Here is a 25624-nt window from a genome sequence, read left to right as displayed (position 1 = left end):
GGTGGGGATGAAGACAAACTTCATCCTGTTAACTTGATGTACCAACCTAGCGTTGCCTGGGAGTAAAAGAAAAAACGACTTGTTTACGAAAGAAACAGAAATTTGTCCGACTGTAGACTTTAGATAGTGAAACACCACCTTGATGATGAGTAAAGGTGAAACTTAGGTATGGTCTGATTATTTAAGAGGACGGCTTGTTTATATTAGATTTGAAAACAACCATGATATAGTCAACTGGGAAGCAGTTCTGCAGTATTGTATTCCATAGAGTTCTAGGAAAGAAACTTTGCTCATGGAATTCTTTAGCTTTAGTTACTGATAGATAGTAAGGGAAATTATTTATAGTAGTTGTAGCTAGACGAGTATTTGTTATGGATATTTTCATAGGAGGAGGGCATATATTGGAGCTCAGTTGAATAGTTGATATGAAAATAATGATAGAGCAGAGATAGGCTTGCAACCACTCTTTTGTAAGAAAGAAATTAGGGAGGCAGAAAGGTCTTCGCCGATTTTGAGGATGGTTTTGTACCCTGTCAAGGCAGGGAAGGGTGCTCTGAGTAGCTCATCTCCAGATGTGGCAACAGTACTCCATCTTAGGACGTATTAGATTATTGTATAGTTACAGAATTACATCAGGAATGCGATACTTTCCGGAGTGATAGAATGATCTAACCATTTTTTTCTAGCAGTTTTGGCAACAGATTTGATGTAAGTCTCCCATTTCAGATCAGGAGCAAAGATCAGCCTCAGAAGTTTGTCAAAGCAGGGTGCTTTGTCAAGACGAGAACCAATCATTTAAAATTGGAGTCAAGTGGTCATCCAAGTGCAGGTGGTCAAAATAGTATTTGATATTAATTAATTAATTAACAAATGTTTAATTAATGCTGAGACAAAAACACACAAAGACATACTTGAAGTTGGAGAATTTAATTAACATTTATATTTGAAGAATTCAAGGGAGAGAACTCATAACATTTTTTTAACTGTTTTAGTGAGAAAGAAAATATCGCACTAACAGTTTTCTTAGCCAGAATAAATATTTTCTGAAAAAAAACAAAACAAAAAAAAAAAAACAAAAAAAAAAAAAACAATGAAGCAAAATAAAATATATTCCTGTTCATAAGATAAAAAAAAAAAAAAAATGAAAAATATAGATTAGTCCGAATCGAGATGGATTGTTATTTGGGCCTGAATACAGCAAGATATCAATCCTTTTAAACAAATGTTAATTCAATGAATTTATTAAAATAAAAAAAAATACTTTTTTGCTAATTTAATAAGATTAAATTACTAAAATTACTGTAAAAGTACGTTTCATTGTTGACTTTCTATTACAAAGTTTTAACATTTGGGTTTTTTTTTTTTTTTCAACACACAACAGAGAAAGTGAGAAATGTTTAAATAAAGGTGGTGCACAGGAATTTAATAATTCAAACAATGAACGTTAGACATAATTCTGTTAATGTGTACAATGCATGTCTTAACATAATTCCCTCGCAAAATATACATTCAAACCTAATCTTTATATCTATAAAAGTGAAATTGTGTGTATGCACATTTCCCTACCAAACTACTTTGTCAATTTTCAGTCTTCAGACTCGAGACTTGACAAAAGTATTGAGATTTGAGAAAATCTTTAATTGGTCTTCAGTCAGAAATTTGGCTGTCAGGAGTCACAGTTCAACAATTTGATCTTTAAAAACTCTACCAAACTTCTCTGCCAATTTTGTGTCTAAACACTTGAAATTTTAGATGTAGGTTATTTGGACATGGATCAAACTTTTTAATTTGATTTGAGCCCAAAACAATAAATGTTAAGGGGTAAAAATTGGGGTCAATTTAAAAAAAAAATTTGACTTGTGATCTCTACCAAATTACTCAGACAATATTTGCTCTAAACATTTGAAATTTTACATAAAGTTTATTTAGACATGGGGGCAAGCTTTTTAATCAGTCTTTGACTGAAAATTTGGTTTCCAAGGGGTCAAAATTCCAAAGATTTGACGGTCTCTAGCAAACTATTCAGCCAATTTAAGGTTTAAACATTTGAAATTTTACATAAGGGGTATTCAGACATGCAGCAAGCTTTTTAATTAGTTTCTGGGCAAAAATTCGGCTGCCAAGAAGTCAAAGTGGAAAGAGTTGACCTTTGCAGACTCTACCAAACTCCTGTCAATTTTCGGTCTAAACACTTGAAATTTTAGATGTAGGTTACCTGGACATGAGTCAAACTGTAATATATATATATATATATATATATATATATATATATATATACACACACATTTGCACATAAAGTTATGAAGAGTACATAGGGCCCGAGCAGCTGGGCTCAACTGTTAGCTTTTAAACAACTATTAAAATATTAAACGGGGATACATTTTTTTTAAATTTATTTACAACCTTAAAGTTTAAAATAAATATGTAAAGAGTTACAGCGATAAAATGAGTGAAAGAGGAAGAGGTATTCCTTTGCATTCAATAAAACCACAATTTTATTGTTATTATTGTCATTATTATTATTATTATTGTTGTTATTATTGTTATTATTGTCATTATTGTTGTTACTAGGAAATTAAAATGTGTAATCAGCATAAGTTTTTAAGATAGCTTATACAAAACTCTCACCAAAAATAGCCAAGCAAAGAAAGCTTTATGAACCATTAACCAGTTCTAAACCTTCATTTCACCACAAATTTCTAAAAGTAAATCTTTTACCGTCACTAAATTAAAAACAAGTTTAACTCTACATGATCTACATTAATGATCTTCCAAATCATATCCTTACATCATTTGTAGACATTTATGCTGACGACACTACCATTTATGGTACCACATCTAAGACAGTAAACGACCAAGTTCTCTCCAATTCTCTCTCCTCTGATCTTGAGCACGTAGTACAATGGGGAAAGGAGTGGCTGGTTACTTTTAATGCATCTAAAACCAAGCTTCTCTCTTTACATCAACATTCTAATCCACATTTGTCATCAATTGAAATGAATGGCTCTCGTCTTCAGGAGGCCTCAAGTTTTGACAAGCTTCTGGGCTTGACCATTACTCCTGATCTTAAATGGAACACGTATATCAAATCTGTTGCCAAGGTCGCTGGAAAAATGGTGGGATCTTTCTATCGATCCAGTAGATATCTCACTGCTGATGCTATTCTCTATCTATATAAGAGCCAGGTACGTCCAAGGATGGAATACTGTTGCCACATCTGGGCAGGAGCTGCTAGAAAGGACTTGTCCTGCCTTGATAGAGTTCAAAATAGACTTCGTAGCCTCGTAGGAGATGTCCTTTTCTCCTCCTTGCAACCTCTATCTCACAGAAGAGATGTTGCGAGTTTGTCTTTGATGTATCGTTATTTTCATGGAAAGTGTTCGAATGAGCTTCAATCTATGATCCCCCCCTCGCCAAACTTTCACAAGAAACACTCGTCTAGCTGTAAATACTATCAATAATTTCCCCCACTCTTTATCTGTGCCTAAACCTAAACGTAGATTCCATGAACAAAGCTTCTTTCTTAGAACTGCACGCCTGTGGAATTGTCTTCCGTTTTCCTGCTTTCCGGCTGACTACAATATGGTTGTGTTCAAGTCTAAAGTAAATAAGTTCTTGATGAGCCGTTCCATATAAGTTATCAAATTTACCAAATTTTCATTACTAATGATTACTATATTGACCAATTTCTACTGTACACTCTTTAACCCTTATCCTTGAGTGGCCTCTGGGCCTTGATAATGTGGTGATGCCTTTGTAAAAAAAAAAAAAAAAAAAAAAAAAAAAAAAAAAAAAAAACTCGTATTATTTTTTCTCTGCTAAATTGTTTTCTGTCTAAAACATGACACACTTTTCATTAATTTATACATTGCTAATAGATGTTTCTTCCAAGCTGACTATAACATGATCATTTTCAAGTCTGATGTAAACAAATTTTTGATGAGCTGTTCTTAAATTAATTTTACCCAATTTCCAATATCACTGATTATCATGGCATTGATTCACCAGACACTCAATAAGCATTATTCTTGAATGGACATGACTATATATATAAAAGCGAAAATGTGTAGTTTGTATGTATGTATGTGTGCGTGCGTGCGTGCATTTGTATGTCTCACAAAAACTTTCCACACGGGTCACGGATTTTCGCCAGATCGGTATCATTTTAAACTTCCAACCTTCGCCCGAAAAATATCGAAAAATTGGCCCAAAACGTTAATTTCTCCACCCTGAAATCAGCAGGGGGGCGGGCAAAACCCGTCCTCTCATGACGAGTTCGGTTCTACGCATGCGCAAACGACGTAACCTGAAGGAGTTTAAATATTTGAAAAAGCAACACAATTCTGTCGATGTCGTCTTAGCTCAGTTGCTTAGAGCGTGGCCTCATTATCTAAAGGTTTTGGGTTCGAATTGTGGTATTAGATGTCCTTTTTTTCCCCGATTTTTAAAATTTTAATATTGAAGCAGGGTTATTTAAGCCATTTTTCACGTGTTTTCAGATTTTTTAACGTTCGTTTTTCTTTTTCTTTTTTTTTTACTTCGTCTATTCTTAGGGTTTCATTAACACCCCCCACCCGACCACACACACACCCAGGGAGGGGGGGTCAACAAAAACGGTCTTCTCATGATGACGACCGGTTCTACGCATGCGCCAGATGACGTTATGACCTGATTTACTTTAAATAGTTGAAAAACTGAACAAATTTCATGTACGTCGCGTTAGGTCAGTTGATTAACGTGTTGGTTCATTATCTAAACGTTTTGGGTTCGAATCATGGTGTGAGATATCTTTTTTTTTTTTTTCGATTTTTTAAATTTTAACATGGAAACAGGCTTATTTAAGCCATTTTTCACGTAACGTTCGTTTTTCTGTTTTCTTTTTTGTTCGTTACGTAAGTTTTTTTTTTCGATGTTTTGATTACCCCCCTCCCCCGCTTAAGTTTTAATGTTCGTTTTTATGTTTTCTTTTTTACTTCGCTTATAACAAACAAACCTGGTCATTGACCTCATTTGCTGAATAGCTTCTGTCGTCGTAACGCTCGATGACTTCCGTGCGCACACCTGTCAATTTGGTTCTTACTTAAATAAATTCAAACATCTTTCACTAACTCATTCTGGCTGGCTGATTTTATTTTCAAACTTTGCCTCAAGGCTTCAGGTTCGACCCCCCCCCGGTTCTTTTTTATTTAACACAACACACACCTCCAAACACCTGGGCAACGCCGGGCACCCCCACTAGTATATATATATATACATGACAAAACAAAATAAGGTTTCTTTTCAAAACACAGCATTCCTCAGAATTAATAGAATTGTATTTATTTACATGTTAAAATGTAGTAAAAAATCATTATCATCAGTTTACCATTTATTTTACAAGTAGGCATGTGTTGGACAGCTTTTAGAAATTACACTTCCAAACTAACCTATCTCTGGCCAGATCTTTATTGCTCTTTTGGCACAAATTCGTTATTATCATTCCTCATATTTTCCTTGACGTTTCTCTGCCAACTGACCTTACTACCTTAACTATTCTATTCAAACCCTCTCAGCCATTCTTTCAATGTGATCAAACCAGCAGTCTCCTGGTACACATACATCTCCCTATACTTTTCAAGATCACTAGTGTTGATGAACATATTTCAAACTTGAGTATGACATACAAACAGACAGTACCTGAATATATATATCATGTGTAGCAAACCAAAGGAAACACTATTTTAAACATATTAAACCATCATTTCAAACGTAAGCATGATGGACCGAAGAAACCATCATTTCAAACGTAAGCATGATGGACCGAAGAAACCATCATTTCAAACGTAAGCATGATGGACCGAAGAAACCATCATTTCAAACGTAAGCATGATGGACCTAAGAAACCATCATTTCAAACGTAAGCATGATGGACCGAAGAAACCATCATTTCAAACGTAAGCATGATGGACCGAAGAAACCATCATTTCAAACGTAAGCATGATGGATCGAAGAAACCATCATTTCAAACGTAAGCATGATGGACCGAAGAAACCATCATTTCAAACGTAAGCATGATGGACCTAAGAAACCATCATTTCAAACGTAAGCATGATGGACCGAAGAAACCATCATTTCAAACGTAAGCATGATGGACCGAAGAAACCATCATTTCAAACGTAAGCATGATGGACCGAAGAAACCATCATTTCAAACGTAAGCATGATGGACCGAAGAAACCATCATTTCAAACGTAAGCATGATGGACCGAAGAAACCATCATTTCAAACGTAAGCATGATGGACCGAAGAAACCATCATTTCAAACGTAAGCATGATGGATCGAAGAAACCATCATTTCAAACGTAAGCATGATGGACCGAAGAAACCATCATTTCAAACGTAAGCATGATGGACCTAAGAAACCATCATTTCAAACGTAAGCATGATGGACCGAAGAAACCATCATTTCAAACGTAAGCATGATGGACCGAAGAAACCATCATTTCAAACGTAAGCATGATGGACCGAAGAAACCATCATTTCAAACGTAAGCATGATGGACCGAAGAAACCATCATTTCAAACGTAAGCATGATGGACCGAAGAAACCATCATTTCAAACGTAAGCATGATGGACCGAAGAAACCATCATTTCAAACGTAAGCATGATGGACCGAAGAAACCGCTATTTCTAACTTAAGCATGATAGAAATACTGTTTTCTTTGGTCTATCATGTTTAAGTTAGAAATAGCGTTTACTTTGGTCTAACTTAAGCATGACAGACCAAACAAAACGCTATTTATAACTTAAGCATGACAGACCAAACAAAACGCTATTTATAACTTAAGCATGACAGACCAAACAAAACGCTATTTATAACTTAAGCATGACAGACCAAATGAAATGCGATTTCAAAGTTAAGCTGATCAGTAAATTCATGCATACTGATGTTTTGAAAAATCTAAAATAGAATCCACACAACAATTTGCGCATTTATTTATGAAAATGTCATTTTAAATTTCAAATCAGCATAAACTATTCTCGATACGATGAACACATCTAAAATTTCTATTTCAAACAAATCAACAAAAACGCTTCACAAATTTTAACGTCGCAAACCAACAGCCACAATCTTTTAGTTATTTTTGGCCTCTCTAAATATTTAATTTATATTTTCATGTATAAATTAATAAAATGTTGCACACAAAATATATATATATATATATATATATATATATATATATGTATGTATGTACAACCTTTTGTCCCTAACATACAATCACACATTTTCAAATGACTTTGAAACTATTGTGTTGATCGAACCCACATTATTAAGGGTTTTCAGCACGATCGACAAACAATTTTCATCAAGCATAACTTTGTAATCCGGTTCTGAATTTTTGAGATAAGGATTGATTATTCATATTATTTAGGTCCTTCAGACTACTGTTCTCATCTTGAGTTATTTTCACACAACTTCAGTTGATGCAAGTTCCGACTTTTTTCAGGTGTGTCTCGTTGAAATCGGCAATCTATCACTTACTTTCAATCACTTAAAACTTCTCAGTTATGTCAGACGGGACAAGCTGCCATCATGGATTAATTAAAGGATCTTGTTTGACATTTGGCACAAAGATTCCATTAGTTTGGCAGAAAGATTACCAGAGTCCGGCAAAATACATCAGTAGAATGCGGGAGGTTATATTGATAAAAATGTAAAAAATAACAGCCAAGCTGAGAACAGTAGTCTAAAGAATCCAAATAATATAATTTTTGTAGTACTGAAACTTTTTAGATTTATCAAATGCAAAAGTGCGACAGATTGAAAAAAAAAAAAAAATTTTCCCAAAAAGATGCATATCTAAAAACAGCATGGCTGATTAGAAAAAAAAAAAAAAAATCAAAGAGTAAAAACGTTAACATATAAAACAAGAAATGTTGTCATAAAATAAATATATTTGAACAATTCACCAATTAAATTGAAGAACTCAATTATGTTCATAAAAGCTTAAAGAAAAATAAATTGGAGAAAAGTTTTTATTTTTTGAATTCATAAAAATGTTACATGCTGATCGAATGAAAACTGAAAATCAATGAATGAAAGAATGAAAAATTGTTTTCCTTTCTTACCGCGGTGATATTTTTGATGTTATGTCCAGCATGGTCAAGAATATAAATTGTGCCATTATGAGTGCCTAAGGCCAGGAACTGAAAAGAGAAATCAATAAAAATGGTATCAGAAAATATGAGAGATATTATAAGAGAGGAGATGGGGGCATATCGTGTAGATAAAATAATTGAATAAGAAAAAAAAAGTAGGTGTGAGAAGACAGGAGGCAGGGGGGAAGATATCAAAAAAAAGGACAGAGGAAGAAGATGGAAAGGCGAGATAACCAAAAGGGAGAACGTAACATCACATGGAGAGATACACACAGAGAGAGGAAGGAAAATGGGAGAGAGAGAGACAGAGAGGAAGGAAAATGGGAGAGAGAGAGAGAGACAGAGAGGAAGGAAAATGGGAGAGAGAGAGACAGAGAGGAAGGCAAATGGGAGAGAGAGAGACAGAGAGGAAGGCAAATGGGAGAGAGAGAGACAGAGAGGAAGGCAAATGGGAGAGAGAGAGACAGAGAGGAAGGCAAATGGGAGAGAGAGAGACAGAGAGGAAGGCAAATGGGAGAGAGAGAGAGAGAGAGAGAGAGAGAGAGGAAGGCAAATGGGAGAGAGAGAGAGAGGAAGGCAAATGGGAGAGAGAGAGAGAGGAAGGCAAATGGGAGAGAGAGAGAGGAAGGCAAATGGGAGAGAGAGAGAGGAAGGCAAATGGGAGAGAGAGAGAGGAAGGCAAATGGGAGAGAGAGAGAGAGAGACAGAGAGGAAGGCAAATGGGAGAGAGAGACAGAGAGAGAGGAAGGCAAATGGGAGAGAGAGAGACAGAGAGGAAGGCAAATGGGAGAGAGAGAGACAGAGAGGAAGGCAAATGGGAGAGAGAGAGACAGAGAGGAAGGCAAATGGGAGAGAGAGAGACAGAGAGGAAGGCAAATGGGAGAGAGAGAGACAGAGAGGAAGGCAAATGGGAGAGAGAGAGAGGAAGGCAAATGGGAGAGAGAGAGACAGACAGAGAGGAAGGCAAATGGGAGAGAGAGAGACAGACAGAGAGGAAGGCAAATGGGAGAGAGAGAGACAGACAGAGAGGAAGGCAAATGGGAGAGAGAGAGACAGACAGAGAGGAAGGCAAATGGGAGAGAGAGAGACAGACAGAGAGGAAGGCAAATGGGAGAGAGAGACAGACAGAGAGGAAGGCAAATGGGAGAGAGAGACAGACAGAGAGGAAGGCAAATGGGAGAGAGAGAGACAGACAGAGAGGAAGGCAAATGGGAGAGAGAGAGAGACAGAGAGGAAGGCAAATGGCAGAGAGAGAGAGGAAGGCAAATGGGAGAGAGAGAGAGGAAGGCAAATGGGAGAGAGAGAGAGGAAGGCAAATGGGAGAGAGAGAGAGGAAGGCAAATGGGAGAGAGAGAGAGGAAGGCAAATGGGAGAGAGAGAGAGGAAGGCAAATGGGAGAGAGAGAGAGGAAGGCAAATGGGAGAGAGAGAGAGGAAGGCAAATGGGAGAGAGAGAGAGAGGAAGGCAAATGGGAGAGAGAGAGAGAGAGAGAGAGAGAGAGAGAGAGGAAGGCAAATGGGAGAGAGAGAGACCGCGAGGAAGGCAAATGAGAGAGAGAGAGACAGAGAGAGAGGAAGGCAAATGGGAGAGACAGAGAGAGACAGACAGAGAGGAAGGCAAATGGGAGAGAGAGACAGAGAGGTAGGCAAATAGGAGAGAGAGACAGAGAGGTAGGCAAATAGGAGAGAGAGACAGAGGGAGAGAGGTAGGCAAATGGGAGAGAGAGAGAGAGAGACAGAGAGGTGTCCTATTCATTTGCGTTTTTGTTTTTTGTTTGTACTGTTCGTGTCAATAACTGTTTTAGTGTAAATATGTGTAAAAAAGAAATATGTGCTCATTCAATATCGCGTTTAGTTCTGCGCGTCATGAGTAGAACTATAAAAACAGAATATTCTCATCATTGTATCCGCTCTCTAGTATATATCCGACGCAGTTAGACACAGATAATCAACCGATAACCACCTCACTCTATATAAAAGCATATAAGATATCAACGGATTCACACTCGAGAGTCAAAACAATGTAAAGAATATGCTGTTGTCCTAGCCCTAGTCATGAAAACCAAGTTCGGCTTAACAGTGCCAGGTTTCTGAGGTGTGTTTCTAGTAAAGGCCGTCGCGTTCGCTATCTTCTGCAATTAGAAATGGACAAAATTAGGCGCGGCTATTCTTGATAGACTTTTATTGATAGCTCGCTACTAGGGTATTGTACGAACCGAATGTCGTTAATGTTGTATCTCATAATTATCCGGTATGGCTGGACCAACAATGTCCAGTATTTGTGCATCTATGTTAGTACGTTGAAATGATATTTATTTAGAAAGCGATTTTTAACATGGGGCGAGGAGGGGGGTTCGTACATTCAGGTAACCATTCAATAAACAAAAATATCATAATTGAAAATACTATATACATAAAAAAAAAAAAAAAAAAAAATCAATAATAATTTGAACGAGTCTCCAACCGTTTTTAACAACGTTCGACATATGCCGGTCGCATTCGGCCGGATTTTTACGAGAAACGGAGAGGTAGGCAAACGGGAGACATGGAGAGGTAGGCAAACGGGGGACACGGAGAGGTAGGCAAACGGGGGACACGGAGAGGTAGGCAAACGGGAGACTCGGACAGGTAGGCAAACGGGAGAGGTAGGCAAACGGGAGATACGGAGAGGTAGGCAAACGGGAGATACGGAGAGGTAGGCAAACGGGAGATACGGAGAGGTAGGCAAACGGGAGATACGGAGAGGTAGGCAAACGGGAGATACGGAGAGGTAGGCAAACGGGAGATACGGAGAGGTAGGCAAACGGGAGATACGGAGACCAACGGAGGTACGCAAACGAGACGGAGACCAACGGAGGTACGCAAACGAGACGGAGACCAACGGAGGTACGCAAACGAGACGGAGACCAACGGAGGTACGCAAACGAGACGGAGACCAACGGAGGTACGCAAACGAGACGGAGACCAACGGAGGTACGCAAACGAGACGGAGACCAACGGAGGTACGCAAACGAGACGGAGACCAACGGAGGTACGCAAACGAGACGGAGACCAACGGAGGTACGCAAACGAGACGGAGACCAACGGAGGTACGCAAACGAGACGGAGACCAACGGAGGTACGCAAACGAGACGGAGACCAACGGAGGTACGCAAACGAGACAGAGCAACGGAGGTACGCAAACGAGACAGAGCAACAGAGGTATGCAAACGAGACTGAGAGCAACAGAGGTATGCAAACGAGACTGAGAGCAACAGAGGTATGCAAACGAGACTGAGAGCAACAGAGGTATGCAAACGAGACTGAGAGCAACAGAGGTATGCAAACGAGACTGAGAGCAACAGAGGTATGCAAACGAGACTGAGAGCAACAGAGGTATGCAAACGAGACTGAGAGCAACAGAGGTATGCAAACGAGACTGAGAGCAACAGAGGTATGCAAACGAGACTGAGAGCAACAGAGGTATGCAAACGAGACTGAGAGCAACAGAAGTATGCAAACGAGACTGAGAGCAACAGAGGTATGCAAACGAGACTGAGAGCAACAGAGGTATGCAAACGAGACTGAGAGCAACAGAGGTATGCAAACGAGACTGAGAGCAACAGAGGTATGCAAACGAGACTGAGAGCAACAGAGGTATGCAAACGAGACTGAGAGCAAGAGGTATACAAACGAGACTGAGAGCAACAGAGGTATGCAAACGAGACTGAGAGCAACAGAGGTATGCAAACGAGACTGAGAGCAACAGAGGTATGCAAACGAGACTGAGAGCAACAGAGGTATGCAAACGAGACTGAGAGCAACAGAGGTATGCAACCGAGACTGAGAGCAACAGAGGTATGCAACCGAGACTGAGAGCAACAGAGGTATGCAAACGAGACTGAGAGCAACAGAGGTATGCAAACGAGAGAAAAAAAATGGACGCCAATGAGAGAGGGAGGCATACAAGTAAGACAAAGAAAGACAATGTATAGAGAAAAACACAATGGAGAAAAAGATTAATAGATTTAAATAAACTTAATAAATCTTTTCACAATTCAACGATTGTTTAACTCGCAATGAATTAAAAGTACTTGTGTTTTGTTTAAAAACCAAAAAATTGGCAGCAGCGAGGTGTCATTAATAATTGTGTTTTGTAATGTTCTATTATTAAAACGGTAAAAATTCGGTTAATGGATTATTCAGAATGCTGTCCTCATCTAGAATGTTATTCTTACAAGATTTCAGATGATGTAAACGCAAAATATCTTCAAATACATCTTGTAGAATCAATACAGAATTTTTAACTGAATCCATTTTTTAATACATGGAGGTAGATTATTCTTGTTTTAACAGTCATTGGTAGTTAGAATTTTTAATTGGATATGTCGCACAAAGTTGTTGAATAACAAATTTTATATAACTGATCTTCTGGTGGTTGAATGTTCCATCTAGCTATCTATATATATATATATATATATATAAAAGTGAACGTGTCTGTGTACATTTCCCTATGCAATAACTATCAATTTTAAGTCTACAGACTCGAAATTTGATATACCGGGTACTGAGATTTGGAAAAATCTTTGTAATTGGTTTTCAGCCAGAAATTTGGCTTTTAAGGGGTCAAAGTTCAACGATTTGACCTTTAAGAACTCTACTGAACTCCTGACAATTTTGAGTCTAAACACTTGAAATTTTAAATATAGGTTCCTTGGACATGGATCTAACTTAATAACTTGATTTGAGCCCCAAACAATAAATGTTAAGGGGTCATAATAAGAGTCAAAGTTAAAAAAAATTGACCGGCTTTTTTTTTTTTTTTCAACATACACCTCCAAACACCCGGATAACACCGGGCTGAAATGCTAGTCCTCAATAAAGAATAAAAATTACTTAAAAAATACATCTTATGGAACAAGAAAAATCTATCCCCTGTGGATTGAATAAAAGGGTTCAGTTTGAAATTCTGCATAGTTTGATGAGTTTCATAAACACTGCAAAATTTGATATGATGCATCTGAAAAAGTTCGGAGGTTACAAACAGACAAAATCTTGTGAGAATAAAACTCAAGATAAGAAAAGTAGTCAGAATAATCTAAATTTATAATTTCCATCTAAAAAACTTCTGAAACATATTGGGACCCTATGCCAGTAAGTAGAGATTATGTTAACGAGGAGGAAGTTTGTCAAGGTTTACATTAAGTACATGTCAGGATAACATGGCGGCAAATGGAAACAGACCCACTTGGATCTGGCACGATTAAAGCAAAGGTCACGGGTTACCTTCCTAGATAAAACATGCTAGAAATGTAGGCGTCGAATGATATTATATAAAAATGATGCCATGTATTCAGAAAAAGAGTACAGATTTTCTAGTCAGTAGGAGCTGAGAAGCTAAACAAGCGACATGTGCCTGAAAATGTAGAGAGAATCCAAGTGAATGTTGACTTCAGACTGTCCATTTATCGACCATCTTAAGACTAAGTTAAAAAAACAAATTAAGTAATCAAAATTAGATATTGGTCTCTCCTCCCATGAACAACCATGCTTGCAATAAAACCTTTAATAGCCAACAAGTTGGTATTGTGTTTCCATGCTAGAGTAGATTCGTCTAGAGTTAAGAAACTCAACAACCACGAGAGGATTAACAACTGACACACAGAAAAGCGATGATTGGAGAATGAAGACTAGCGACCGTGCAAGTATGTAAAAAGATCATTTTTTGATTTGTTACTGGATTGCTCACGGGCAATAACCCATATCTGATTGTTACATAAGGTGCACAACTGATGAATATTTATCCTGACTTGTCAGAATTGAGTGACCAAACGTGGGTGAAGTGTGAACCAAGGTAAAGTTAAAGACAAAATATTTTTGATACAAGTAAATCCAAAAACAGATTTGCCATTATGAAACGATAAAAATAAGGATTCCATTGGATTGCTTACCAATCAATTTTGTCATGGATGACAAATTTGGTATAAGAAAGGAAACCTATAATTATTAAGATCCTGACGTTGATTTGTTTTGTTTTGTTTTATAGCATATCAACCTTTTTTGGGTTATTTAATGCCAAATCCAGCAATGTTGGAAAACGGTTTTATGCTTCAAATTCTGTATATCTTCAAATATTTATTCATGGTGTTTGGTTTGGTTGCTTTGTAGAAAAAAATGCTTTGGACTTTGCAGAACATGATTGAGTTTTGCAAAGGGAAAGAAAAAAGCAATAACATGAATATTTTATGCATTTTTATTCAAGAAACCAGTATTTTCAGACAGCCTGATCTGGTAGCATCAGATACTCGAACAGATATTACCACTCCAGGCCAAAGTGAACTTTGGAGCAATTGCATTTACATTCACCACGGCTGCTAAATGGGGCCTTACCAATGGATGTCTTATTTCTATTTTTTATTATATCAACAATAATTTCATTTTTTTAATTTTTATTTTATTTTATTTTTTTAATTTTATTTTTATTTTTTTATTATTTTAATTTTATTTTTATTTTTTTATTATATCAACAATAATTTTATTTTTTTATTTTTTTAATTTTATCTTTATTTTTTTATTATATCAACAATAATTTTATTTTTTTATTTTTTTAATTTTATCTTTATTTTTTTATTATTTTAATTTTATTTTTATTTTTTTATTATATCAACAATAATTTTATTTTTTTATTTTTTTAATTTTATTTTATTTTTTTATTATTTTAATTTTATTTTTATCTTTTTATTATATCAACAATAATTTTATTTTTTTATTTTTTTAATTTTATTTTATTTTTTTATTATATCAACAATAATAAACGTATGGTGAAAGAAAGAAATAGACAAACACAGACTTTTGACTAATTCAATCAATTTAGATGAGAATTGAAAGTTATCTTCAGTTTAATAATGTAAAGATTATAAGAGGAAAGATTTTTGATGTCCTTTTGTGATAATACCAAACAGGCTTTTGAGGTTTAGAGAAATACGAGGTGCCTTCAATAAGTGTATAGACATTTAAAATTATCATACCTTCTGCTATCTGGACGCCATGTTACGAGGTGCTTTAAATAAGTTTTCAGATTTTTGTACAGACATTTAAAATTGTTATAGACTCTTGAAAATTTAGTCTGTTATTGCTATACATTTTATCAGATGACTAATTTTTATGGTTTCACGTACAAATGAACAGCTACAGAAGGAATTGGAATACACCCTACCAAAGCCTGATTGTCACAGCTGGTGAATTTCAAAAATGCAATCTGGATGTGAGGCACTTCAGAAGAACGATATGCAATAAAATTCTGTTTTAAACTTAGAAAAAATGCCACAGAAATGTATGGAATGCTTCAGACTGCTTTTGGACCATCTTGTATGAATCAGACATCAGTTTTTGAATGGCATAAGAAATTTAAGGAAGGCAGGGAGTTTGTGAAGGATGATGAAAGGTATGGGAGGAGTAAAGAGGTCAGAACACCAGAGTTGATTGGCCAAATAAAGAATTTCATGGATAAGGACCGTAGTGTGTCTATAGATACAATAATTGCACAGTTTGGTGTCAGTGTGGGAACTGTACACACAATTATTTGCAAGAAACTAAAGATGTGGAAGATTAACACAAAAATGGGCCCAAAGGTGCTCTGATAACTCCATCCTTATCATAGACTATTTGATCAAGATTATCACCAAGATAGTTCCTCACCCTCCCACTAGTCCAGACCTTGCTCCCTGTGACTTTTGGTTATTCCCTCAACTCAAGGAAAACCTTAGAAGCTGTCATTATGAGACAATAGAGGAAAGGAAAGAAGTTGTGGAGGGTCATTGACACTCACACAAGAGAACTTCCATGGGGTCTTCCAGAAGTTGTTGGAACGATACAACAAATGCATTGCAGCCAGAGGAGATTACTTTTAAAGGGACTAGGGTCTCGTGTGTACTACCAATAAAAGTACATACGAAAGAAGTCTAGAAACTTATTGAAAGCACCTTATAATTATTTTTGGAGTTATCCTATAAAATTGAGCAGGTTTTAACTGCAAAAGTTAACTTTCCTTTGCCAAGAAAAATATCGAGAGATATTGGTTTGTTGGGGCTATAGATTCACTGTGATGAAGATAACATTGGGAGTCTGGCTGAGCTTTTAATGAAAAATATTTTTATATGCTGTATTCTATCCAAGATATAAATGACCATGAACTGTCGAGAACCAATCACCCAACATCCAGAGTTAATTACAAATAAAACAAATAAAAATCCAGGTCGGCATTTTTTTTTTTTTTTTTACTAAACGTTTTTATTACAGTTACTTTCGGCACCACTTAAAAAAGTCTCTGGTTGTCACACATTCATTTTACTAAACACTCGTTTCTTCTACCTTCAACCACATGACGGTCACAACTGGCCTATCCTAATACTTGCTATTTACACGTCCATTTCCTTCTACATCGTCTTTTCTTTCTCTCAGCTCACGTCTTTGCTTTACATGTCCATTCTCTTTGCTGCCCATTTTGTTTCTTCGACCACGTGTTGCATTTTTTCTACTCCCCCCTTTCTCTTCTTGCGCACACTTCCTAATTTGCCTATGCATAATTTTCTGCTAATCTTTTCGCATGTTGGCCATCCTTTACTGATGCTGATACTTTCTACGCTACATACCTTCTCTTCCCCAAAATATTCTTTACAAAAATTTAATTAAACCTGCCTGAGGCAATAAAAGAAAAACTCAAAATTACACGCAATAAAACATAATAAAATTAAAATAAAATGTCTTAGTATATCGTCTATCTGATATTTCCATTTTACACTTTTTTGCCAGAAGTTCCTTTCCTTATTTCTTTTTTTCATTTGTAAAAAAAGAATTCCAAAATATTCCTCCAAATATTTAAAGGCAACATTTTAATACATTTAAAGGGAAAAAAACTCATTGAACTGTTTAAATAGCAAGAATGTATGTTTATTTTTTTTTTGTATTTTCAAAAATTTCACTGAGGCACTGTTGAAGTGTTTCAGCTTGGTTGTGCAAGAATACATTTTCAAATGTTTAAATAACATTTTACAAACCAGTTAAATCATTGCAAGATCAAAATCAGCTTGCATATTCTTTTGATGTTTGTTGGTCCTGAAAATTGACCAAACTGAATTGGAATATTTTTATTTTAATTTTAGTAATAAAGTCAATTCATTTGCTTCTTGACAGTTCATAATTAATCAAGACAATTTCGGCCTATTTTGTCTCTTAAATGCTCAGTGACTTTTGATGAGATTATTTGAGACCATTATGGTTGACACCTGATCCAGCCAGAACCACTTAAACAGTCTAAACACAAACTTATAAAAATATTTTCAAGACGAAATGGTTTATTCCAAATTTCTCTCTAAAACAAAACAAGATATTTGCTACGTTAAAATGAGTATGAAACAATAGGACTTATAATAATGCATAACCAACTTGTATTTAAGACTAAAACAACGGTAAACAGCCGTCCCCACAAAACAAAAGGCAAGGTCACACTATCCGAAATAAATATATTGTAACGTGGCGGTTACACTACAAACAAATGGAAGAAATAAAATAAAAAATCTGGGTTGGCATTTATTACCGTCACTTTCAACTCCACTAAAATAAGTCTCTCGCTGCCACATGTTCATTTCTCCTTCCGATCGCATGCCGACCACAACTGGCCTATTCTCATTCTTGCTATTTACACGTCCATTTCCTTCTACGTCATCTTCCTTTCTCTCAGCTCACGCTGGCCGTAGCCAGCCATTTCTCGCCTTTGCTTTAAAAGTCCATTCTCTTCGGCACCCATTTTGTTTCTCCGACTACATGTTGGATTTTCTCTTTTTTCCCTTCCTCTCCTCGAGCACACTTCCTAATTTGCATATATGCATTTTTCTGCTGCTAACCTCTTCGCATGCTGACCATCCTTTGCTGCTACTGATACTTTCCACGCACTCACATGCACTGTTACACACCTTCGCTAAAAAAAAAAAAAATCTTTACATGTTACATGCTCACTTGCGTCCAAGACATGTTTTTTGACTGACTGATTGTTTAGTGACTGCTGCTGCTTCTCCGAGCCTCTCTTAGGTGAGCTTACGCTCTTTATATCTAGAAGGTTGACAGGTTCCCTGATCCCATGGAAACTGTTTTCTGATTGCACTTGCTCCATAAGCCATGACTGGGTAGAAATCTTAATTCGCAATTGTTTTTTTTGAGTGTCACACTGCATTGAAGATTAAACCATCCACCTGCAGACGGGTGTAACTTACAACTGAATTTACTAAGTACTTTATCTACTATGCCATGGGTCCTTCTACCCAATCATTACTAAAATTAATGGTTCCTATATTGTGTCCAATTCTATAATAGATCTGCTTAGTAGGTGATTATCATTTAACGTATGTGCTGCTTTTCTGAGTTGCCTTATATATACATTTATAATTAAGGGTTCCCATATCGTATTAAATTCTATACTAGGTCTACCTAGTAATTGGTTATCTCTAGTGGTGGGACGATTAATCGGAATCGGAATCGTTAATCGTAAGAATCGTGTATTTTGGGAGGTATCGGAATCGGAATCGCATCGTTAAAAAATACCTTAATTTTCCGATTCCTTCATTACGATTCTTTTAGTCTGATGTTGAAAAAAAGAAAAAAATTTCCTGATATTTCTAACCGCAAGAGAGAAATAAAAAGAAACCAAAGAAATTCATTATTAACAGGGCAATGCTTAGTGCCCCTCCCTTACAAGGTTCATTCATTCAGATCTATTGTAATCAAAACTACAAAAGAGTTAACTTGAAAAGAAGTATGCAGGGCTCTACATTGCGAGTAAAAATAAAAAAAACGCTTATCTTTTTGGCGATTGTTTTTTTTTACTGACAAATCTTCTAATAGTGAATGAAAATGCTTTTTCAACTTATATTTTCTTAAAATAAAACGAGCAAAGTCAAATTATTTAAACAGTTAAAGGTTTAATAGAACAATATACTTTTTTTTTTCTTTTTTTAAAAGAAGGCTTTTGAAAGAAATATCTCTAAAATGAAATTGATCACGTTGTATTATTTCGCAAAGTTTTGACAGTAGTCGGTTTCTTTTGAAGTTTCAAAAAAATCGACCCCATACCTATCTCTTCCAAACCTAAAGTTATTAAATAACCCCTTCGTTAATTTAAGGGTAATTAATTCAATTCAGTCAAGTTTTTTTTTTAAATTTCATTGAAATAAAATCCATTATTTTTTTTTCTCCAGAAAGATAAAACCCTGAATTTGATTATATTAAAAGCAGAATAATATAATCTTTTTTCTAGAATTTTAAATTGAAAATTAAAAGTGTTTTGCGTAGTTTTTAGCCGGACGAAAAAGAAATTAATATATATATTTTTAAAAGGTTTTGTAATCAATTACTTTTTATGTCTAAATAATATTTACGATTAATTAAATAATTTCATTTTAAAAAGTATTTATAAATAGAATTTTACTAAGGACTTATAGTTTAGCAATATTGAACCGCATCAACCATGTGTGAATTGAACACAGTCAACCAAAATAAAAATTCAAAAGAAAATGCGGGTTTGTATTACTGTACACATAGATTCGAAAAAGTTGTCAAAAAAACAAATATATAACAAATAAATGTTATCAAAGGCAAGATAAGTTATTTTTCTACCTAACTGGATATATTTTTCGGGTTTTTATTCAATGTAACATGTTTATTCAGCTCGAAAAGCATACAGTGTTTACCGATGTATTGGAAAATTCAAAATGGCGCCCGACACTCTTTAACACGGTAAGTTCAGGAAAAGATGTTATAAATAATAAACTATACAAAATACTGCTAGAAACTCGCTCAATATATGTTACCGTGACATATTTTGACATATATTCGGTGTTTTTTTAATAGTATTTTGTCTAGTTTATTATTTATAACACCTTTTCCCGAACTTACCATGTTAAAGAGAGTGTCGGGCGCCATTTTGAATTTTCGAATACATCGGTAAACACTGCATGTTTTTCGAGCTGAATAAACATGTTATATTGAATAAAAACAAAATAAATTACCCAGTTTGGTAGAAAAGTAACTTATCTTGCCTTTGATAATATTTGTTTGTTATATATTTGTTTTTTGACAACTTTTTCGAATCTATGTGTACAGTAATACAAACCCGAAAATGCATATTTGCATTTCATTATGTAAACTTTTATACATTGGTTTCAAAAATTAAATTCTATAAGTTTTTTTTGTTAACTACCGGTTGGTACAATTTACCGCCCCATCCCTTTATATTTTTTTCTTTTTGTCTTTTTTAGCGGATTATTTTCAATTAATTATCCAAATAAGTGACTAGCTTTAAAGCAAAATTTAATAGTAAATTATTTGTTTACAGATAAACTGAATTTTCTAATATGGCCCAAAGTCCAAAAAAAAGTCTTTTTGAAGATGATGAGTTGAAAGCCATTTGCAAAGTCTGTCAAATTAAAATATCGCGAGGAATAAAACCATCTAACATGACCACAACCAACATGTTAAAACATTTAACTATGAAGCATCCAAATAAATTGGAGGAGCAAAATAAAAAAGAAAAGGAACAAAAAATTACCAACTAGTCACTCAGAGCAGTTTTATTAGTGAGGGTCGAAATCGCAGTGTCTTTTTTTTGCCTACGTCACCATCTAGGTGTCACCATTTTTTTTTAACCCTCCTTAACTTCAAAGAGTAAATACAATATATACAACTAAAAAAATAGTTTTTAAAAATGCTGATTCCATTCATGAAAAATTCTTTTAACTAGAAATTAAAACTTAGGTAAAGATAGCTGACTGACAGCAACAGGAGCACTGGTTAACTACTGAACCACGTGGAAAGGTGTGGGGAGGGGGAGGAAAAAAAAAGGAAATTAAATGATGATAACCGTCTTTGAAAGGCACTAAACTCCTAAAATTTACTTCTTTAAAATTTTAGACGGCACTCCCCGGCGATTTTTTAAAGCACTCTCTCTCTCAAAAAAAAAAAAAAAAAAAAAAAAGATTTAATTTTTAAGTTTGGGAAAGATATATTTATTATAACCAAATTCCTGTATGAAGACTTGATCTACTTTATTGGACGTTAATTTGTGAGATAAGTAATTTTTCAATGTTTAATATGTTTTTAAAGTTTCAATTATCAATTAAATTTTTTTAATTGCATTTATTTTTCAATTTATTTAAAAAAAACAGGGTTTTAAATGTATTTTTCAAGGTAACAAGCTTCGAAAGAAGTCTAATAAAAAAAAAAAAAATCACTTAATTTTTAATTTTGACAACCCTGAGAATTTAATTATTAAAAAAATATTGAAATGTGACATTTTTTTTATTTAACATTTCTATTAGTTCAATTAATTTTCTTTCAATAATTCATTTCACTCAACAAACTTCACCATTTTTTTTTTTTTTTTTTTTTTTCTGTAATTTTGGTAATTATGTTTGCTCAATTTTATCTAGTATTTCATTTGTTTTTTATAGTGGTATCATTTTTATATGTGTTCCTTTGATGTACCCTATTTCAAAATTAGTTTGGCTAAACTTATTCTTCACGTTAGAAACAACGTGTAAAAGCAATGAAAAAGTAAGAAAAAATAATAGGTGTTAACTACTCCTTGTGAATTATGGAGGTCTGAAGAACTGCCGTCACAAATACAACTATCAATAGCTAAACAAAAAATCGTTTTTGAAATTCCTTTAATTGTTACTTTTCGCTATACCTACCTTTTGGTATAAAACACAAAAACTTTCGATTAATGGTATTTCTCATATATGGTCGTTAACTTTGGAAAGGTTATTTTGTATCTACGGCGCCATGCCACGTGGTATATTGTTTTTTTTTTCATTACGCACGTTCATTTATAAATTATTAAATCAAATATTTATCCTTTTTATATTTAATTAGTATATATTTTCTTTCCCTTCCGCTATATTTTTTTTATTTAATTCATTAAATCTGTTAATTATGAGGACCAAAATAATGAATCGTGTGTATTTATTCTCTAATTTTCTTGTTTTTGTTCTGTTATATAAATTCTATTTTATTTGTTTTTGCTCTGAAGGATAAATTCTATTTTCTTTGGGTTTTTTTTTTCTGTATTCCAATTAAGTAAAATAAATTTTCTCTAAAATAAATTTTGCTAATTTTTCCGTTTAGTTTACTATATAATAATTTTAAACCAAAACACGACGGTGTAGACATAAAATATCTCTTCCAAAGTTAGGGAACATATTTGGGAACTACCGACCATAAGTATAAAACTACCTGGTATATTTCAAAACAATAAATTCCCTAGGAATCGGAATCGTACTTGGTATCGGAATCGTTAATCAATATTTTCCTGGAATCGGAATCGTATAAAAATTAGGAATCGTCCCAACACTAGTTATCTCCCAACATATGTGCTGCTTCTTTGAGTCGTCTTACTCTCCACCATTTTTCTGTCTATAATTTTTACTTTGTCCTATAATAGTAGATGGTTCCCCTTTTTCTCTCATATATGGTCAGCCATACCCAACTTTTCAATCTCTCAATGTATTATGTCTTTGACATTCTTCTAACCTTACTTCTAGTGGACGACAACCTCAATGTAATCTTCAACTGTTTTCAGATATATTTTGTCAAACTCAGAAATTTACCCAGAATATCCAACAAAACCCTTTATATAAGGTGTCCCGATGTTTTCCTTCAATTCTTGCAGGGTTTGGGGTTTGACGTTTTGAGGTCTGCCAGCTCGCAGAATGAAATAATAGAGTTAAATTGCAATCCAGAGATTCTGCAATCTGTCATGAATGTTTTGGAAAGAGCACAAATATGAAGCTGAAAATGAGCAACATTTTAAAAGATATTATTTTTCATAAATAAAGATTGTTTGAATTTTACATTTTTTTTTTTTTTTTTAATTTCCCAATGTCTTAGTCAGATTGTGTTAAAATTACAGAAAGATATCAAAAAATAAAGAATCTTTTTAAATTCAAAACCCTTCAGTGACTTTTTGGACACCCTGTATAATCAATGGGAGTAGTATTCTCTCGTTTGGTCAACCATGACTGGGTAGAAGTTCAAAATAATTTGCAATTGTATTTGGAGTGTTACCCACACTCAGGATTATTGTCTGCAAGGACCCATGGTCTTAGTGGATAAAGTACTTGGTAAATTCAGTTCTAATTTACACTCTTGAAGGTTCAATCCCCAGTGTATGGTGGGCAACACTGAAAATACAATTGCAAAATACTTTGGACTCCTACCAAGTCAAGGCTGATGGAACAAGGACATGCTACCCCTGTGGATTAAATAAAGGGTTGTGTCCAAAATTATGTGTAGATTCCTGAGTTCAATGGAAAGATTCAAGAGTTTGACAAGATACACCTGAAGAAGGTCAGAGGTTACATGGATTGAAACATTGTGAAAATGGCACACAAGATGAGAACAGTAGTCCGATGAAACCAAATAATACATATGGCTTATCTGTTTTCCATAAACCAATAAAACTTTTTGCATGCGCCCCTGTTATATCAAAGAACACATCTTTACAAGAAAAAGAAAAATGACTCACCTTAGCATGAACAGCCATACAACTTGCAGCATCTTTACTCAAAATTGCAGTTAAATCATTTCCGAGACGTTCATACTTCAATTTTGGTTCTACATCCTAAGGAGAAAAAAAAAAAAAGAAAATAGTGAAAAATTTGAAACAAATTGACATAAAAATTCACGTCAAAAAAAAAAAAAAAAAAAAAAAATTCCATAATACAGATTATCTAAAATACTTTCATCAAATTTACATATGTAACAGAGCGCAGACGTGTGTATGCTGCTGATAGACCTGTAAGCAAGGTGACATCACAACAAGGAAGAAGGAAAGAAAAAGATTATATAAAAAAGAAAAACATGGCTCAAGAAGGACAGAAATAGACGTGTTACACACGTGGCCCAAGAGGTCATGGAATTTTCATCTAGTTTTAGCCATAGATGGAGAGTGAGTGAAATTGTTGAGAGTTGTTGTAGCTAGATGAGTATTTGTTATGAATGCTTTATATTAATGGGGGATAGATTGAAGCTCAGTCGAGCACTCATAAAAGTAACGATAAAGATACAGACTCATAATGTCTCTTCTGTGAGAAAGAGGAAGTATGGAGGTGAAAAGGTCTTTGCTCATTAGATTTCAAAGACGATTTTGTGCCCTGTCAAGACAGGAAAGGATACTCTAGTGGCAACAGTACTCCATTTTAGGACATATTTGGCTCTTGTGTATGTAGAGGATTGTGTCAGGAGGGAGATTTTCTGGAGTGGTAGAATGTTGATGAAAAACAAAACAAAAAAAAAACTGCCTTTGTGTGGAGACAAGAAAATAGGGACTTATTGAAATACACTTTTATATACAGACTGGCAGTGGTACCCGGCATTGCCTGGGTGGAGAAAAGTAGTATACTAAGGCTATTATTGAGCAACCAACCCCCAGACCCTTATATAAAAAAAAAGAGAATTTTTGTTTTAATCAAAATAGCAGCAAGTGGCTGTGAAACTGTAAAAAAAAAAAAAAAAAAAAAAAAAAAAAAAAAAATAGCCGCAGTATGCAAGCTCGAACCCGTAACGTGAAAGAGGAAAAGAAGGTGAAAAAAGCAAGCACGCTAGCTGTCACGGCCACAATGGGTCGAAATAATGTTTTTTTTAAACATACTTTGAGATTGCTAGGTGCATGACTTTCAAAAATGTTGATGCAAAAAGTGACCCCTCCTTGCAAAAAAAACGGCCCAGTTGACCAGCATAGAATTAATCTTTTGGGTCAATTTTTAAATGCTTTTCATCCAAGAAATTGTTCTTTTTAATGATACCAATTTTGTCATGGTCCGATGCGTCTGTCAAAAGTTTTTGGCAGACATACAAACACACACAAACATTTTTCCTTTTATATATTAAACTAGCGAGGGATACCTGGCGTTGCCCGGGTATTTGGAGGTGTGTGTGGAAACTCCGGGGGTGGGGTGGGGGTTTAAAAAAAAAAAAAAAAAAAAAAAAAAAAAGTAAGTATGAGGATTGAACCTGAACCCGAACCCGAACCCTTGAGGCAAAGTTGTAGATTAAAGTGTGAAAAAAAAAAAACATGCGACGTTAACCATTGTCCCACCGCGAGATGCTAACGGAAACACGTTTGAATTTATTTAATTACTTAGATTTGGCAGGTGCCCGTTTTAATGAGTTAATGAGGTCAAGTTTGACTGCGGGATTTGTATTTTCCCACGATTTTATAGGAAAGAGACTAACCCACATGTGGCGAGCGACAAATGTTGAATATTTATCTTCCCGAAATCAAGCAAATTAAATAGACATGCGAGCTTCGTTGTTAACTGTGAGATATTACGATTTATATGTGATATAAAAAGTTTTTAAAAGTTGTGAAGCGACCGACCGCTTCTCTGAAAAAAGCCTTTTGTAGACATACAGAAAAAGCGAACACATACAAACATACATTTTCGCTTTTATACTTAT

General features: G+C 34.9%; 1 protein-coding gene across 6 annotated transcripts in view; it reads right to left on the bottom strand.

The window, feature by feature from the left end:
* LOC145263058 (vacuolar protein sorting-associated protein 41 homolog) overlaps positions 1-25624 on the bottom strand; it is a 411356-nt gene that overhangs the window by 221779 nt on the left and 163953 nt on the right. For all 6 annotated transcript variants that reach the window (XM_080119907.1, XM_080119904.1, XM_080119909.1 and 3 more), the window contains 2 exons: positions 23691-23786; positions 8109-8186 (listed from right to left, as the gene is read on the bottom strand). In XM_080119907.1, the coding sequence (XP_079976033.1) occupies positions 8109-8186; positions 23691-23786 (174 nt within the window). The remainder of the gene's footprint in view (positions 1-8108; positions 8187-23690; positions 23787-25624) is intronic.

This window comes from Euprymna scolopes, chromosome 38 (genome assembly GCF_053919585.1).
Source record: "Euprymna scolopes isolate OS-2025 chromosome 38, ASM5391958v1, whole genome shotgun sequence".
Taxonomy (NCBI): domain Eukaryota; kingdom Metazoa; phylum Mollusca; class Cephalopoda; order Sepiida; family Sepiolidae; genus Euprymna; species Euprymna scolopes.
The sequence above is the reverse complement of the archived record's forward strand: the minus strand, read 5'-3'. Positions and strand labels throughout refer to the sequence as shown.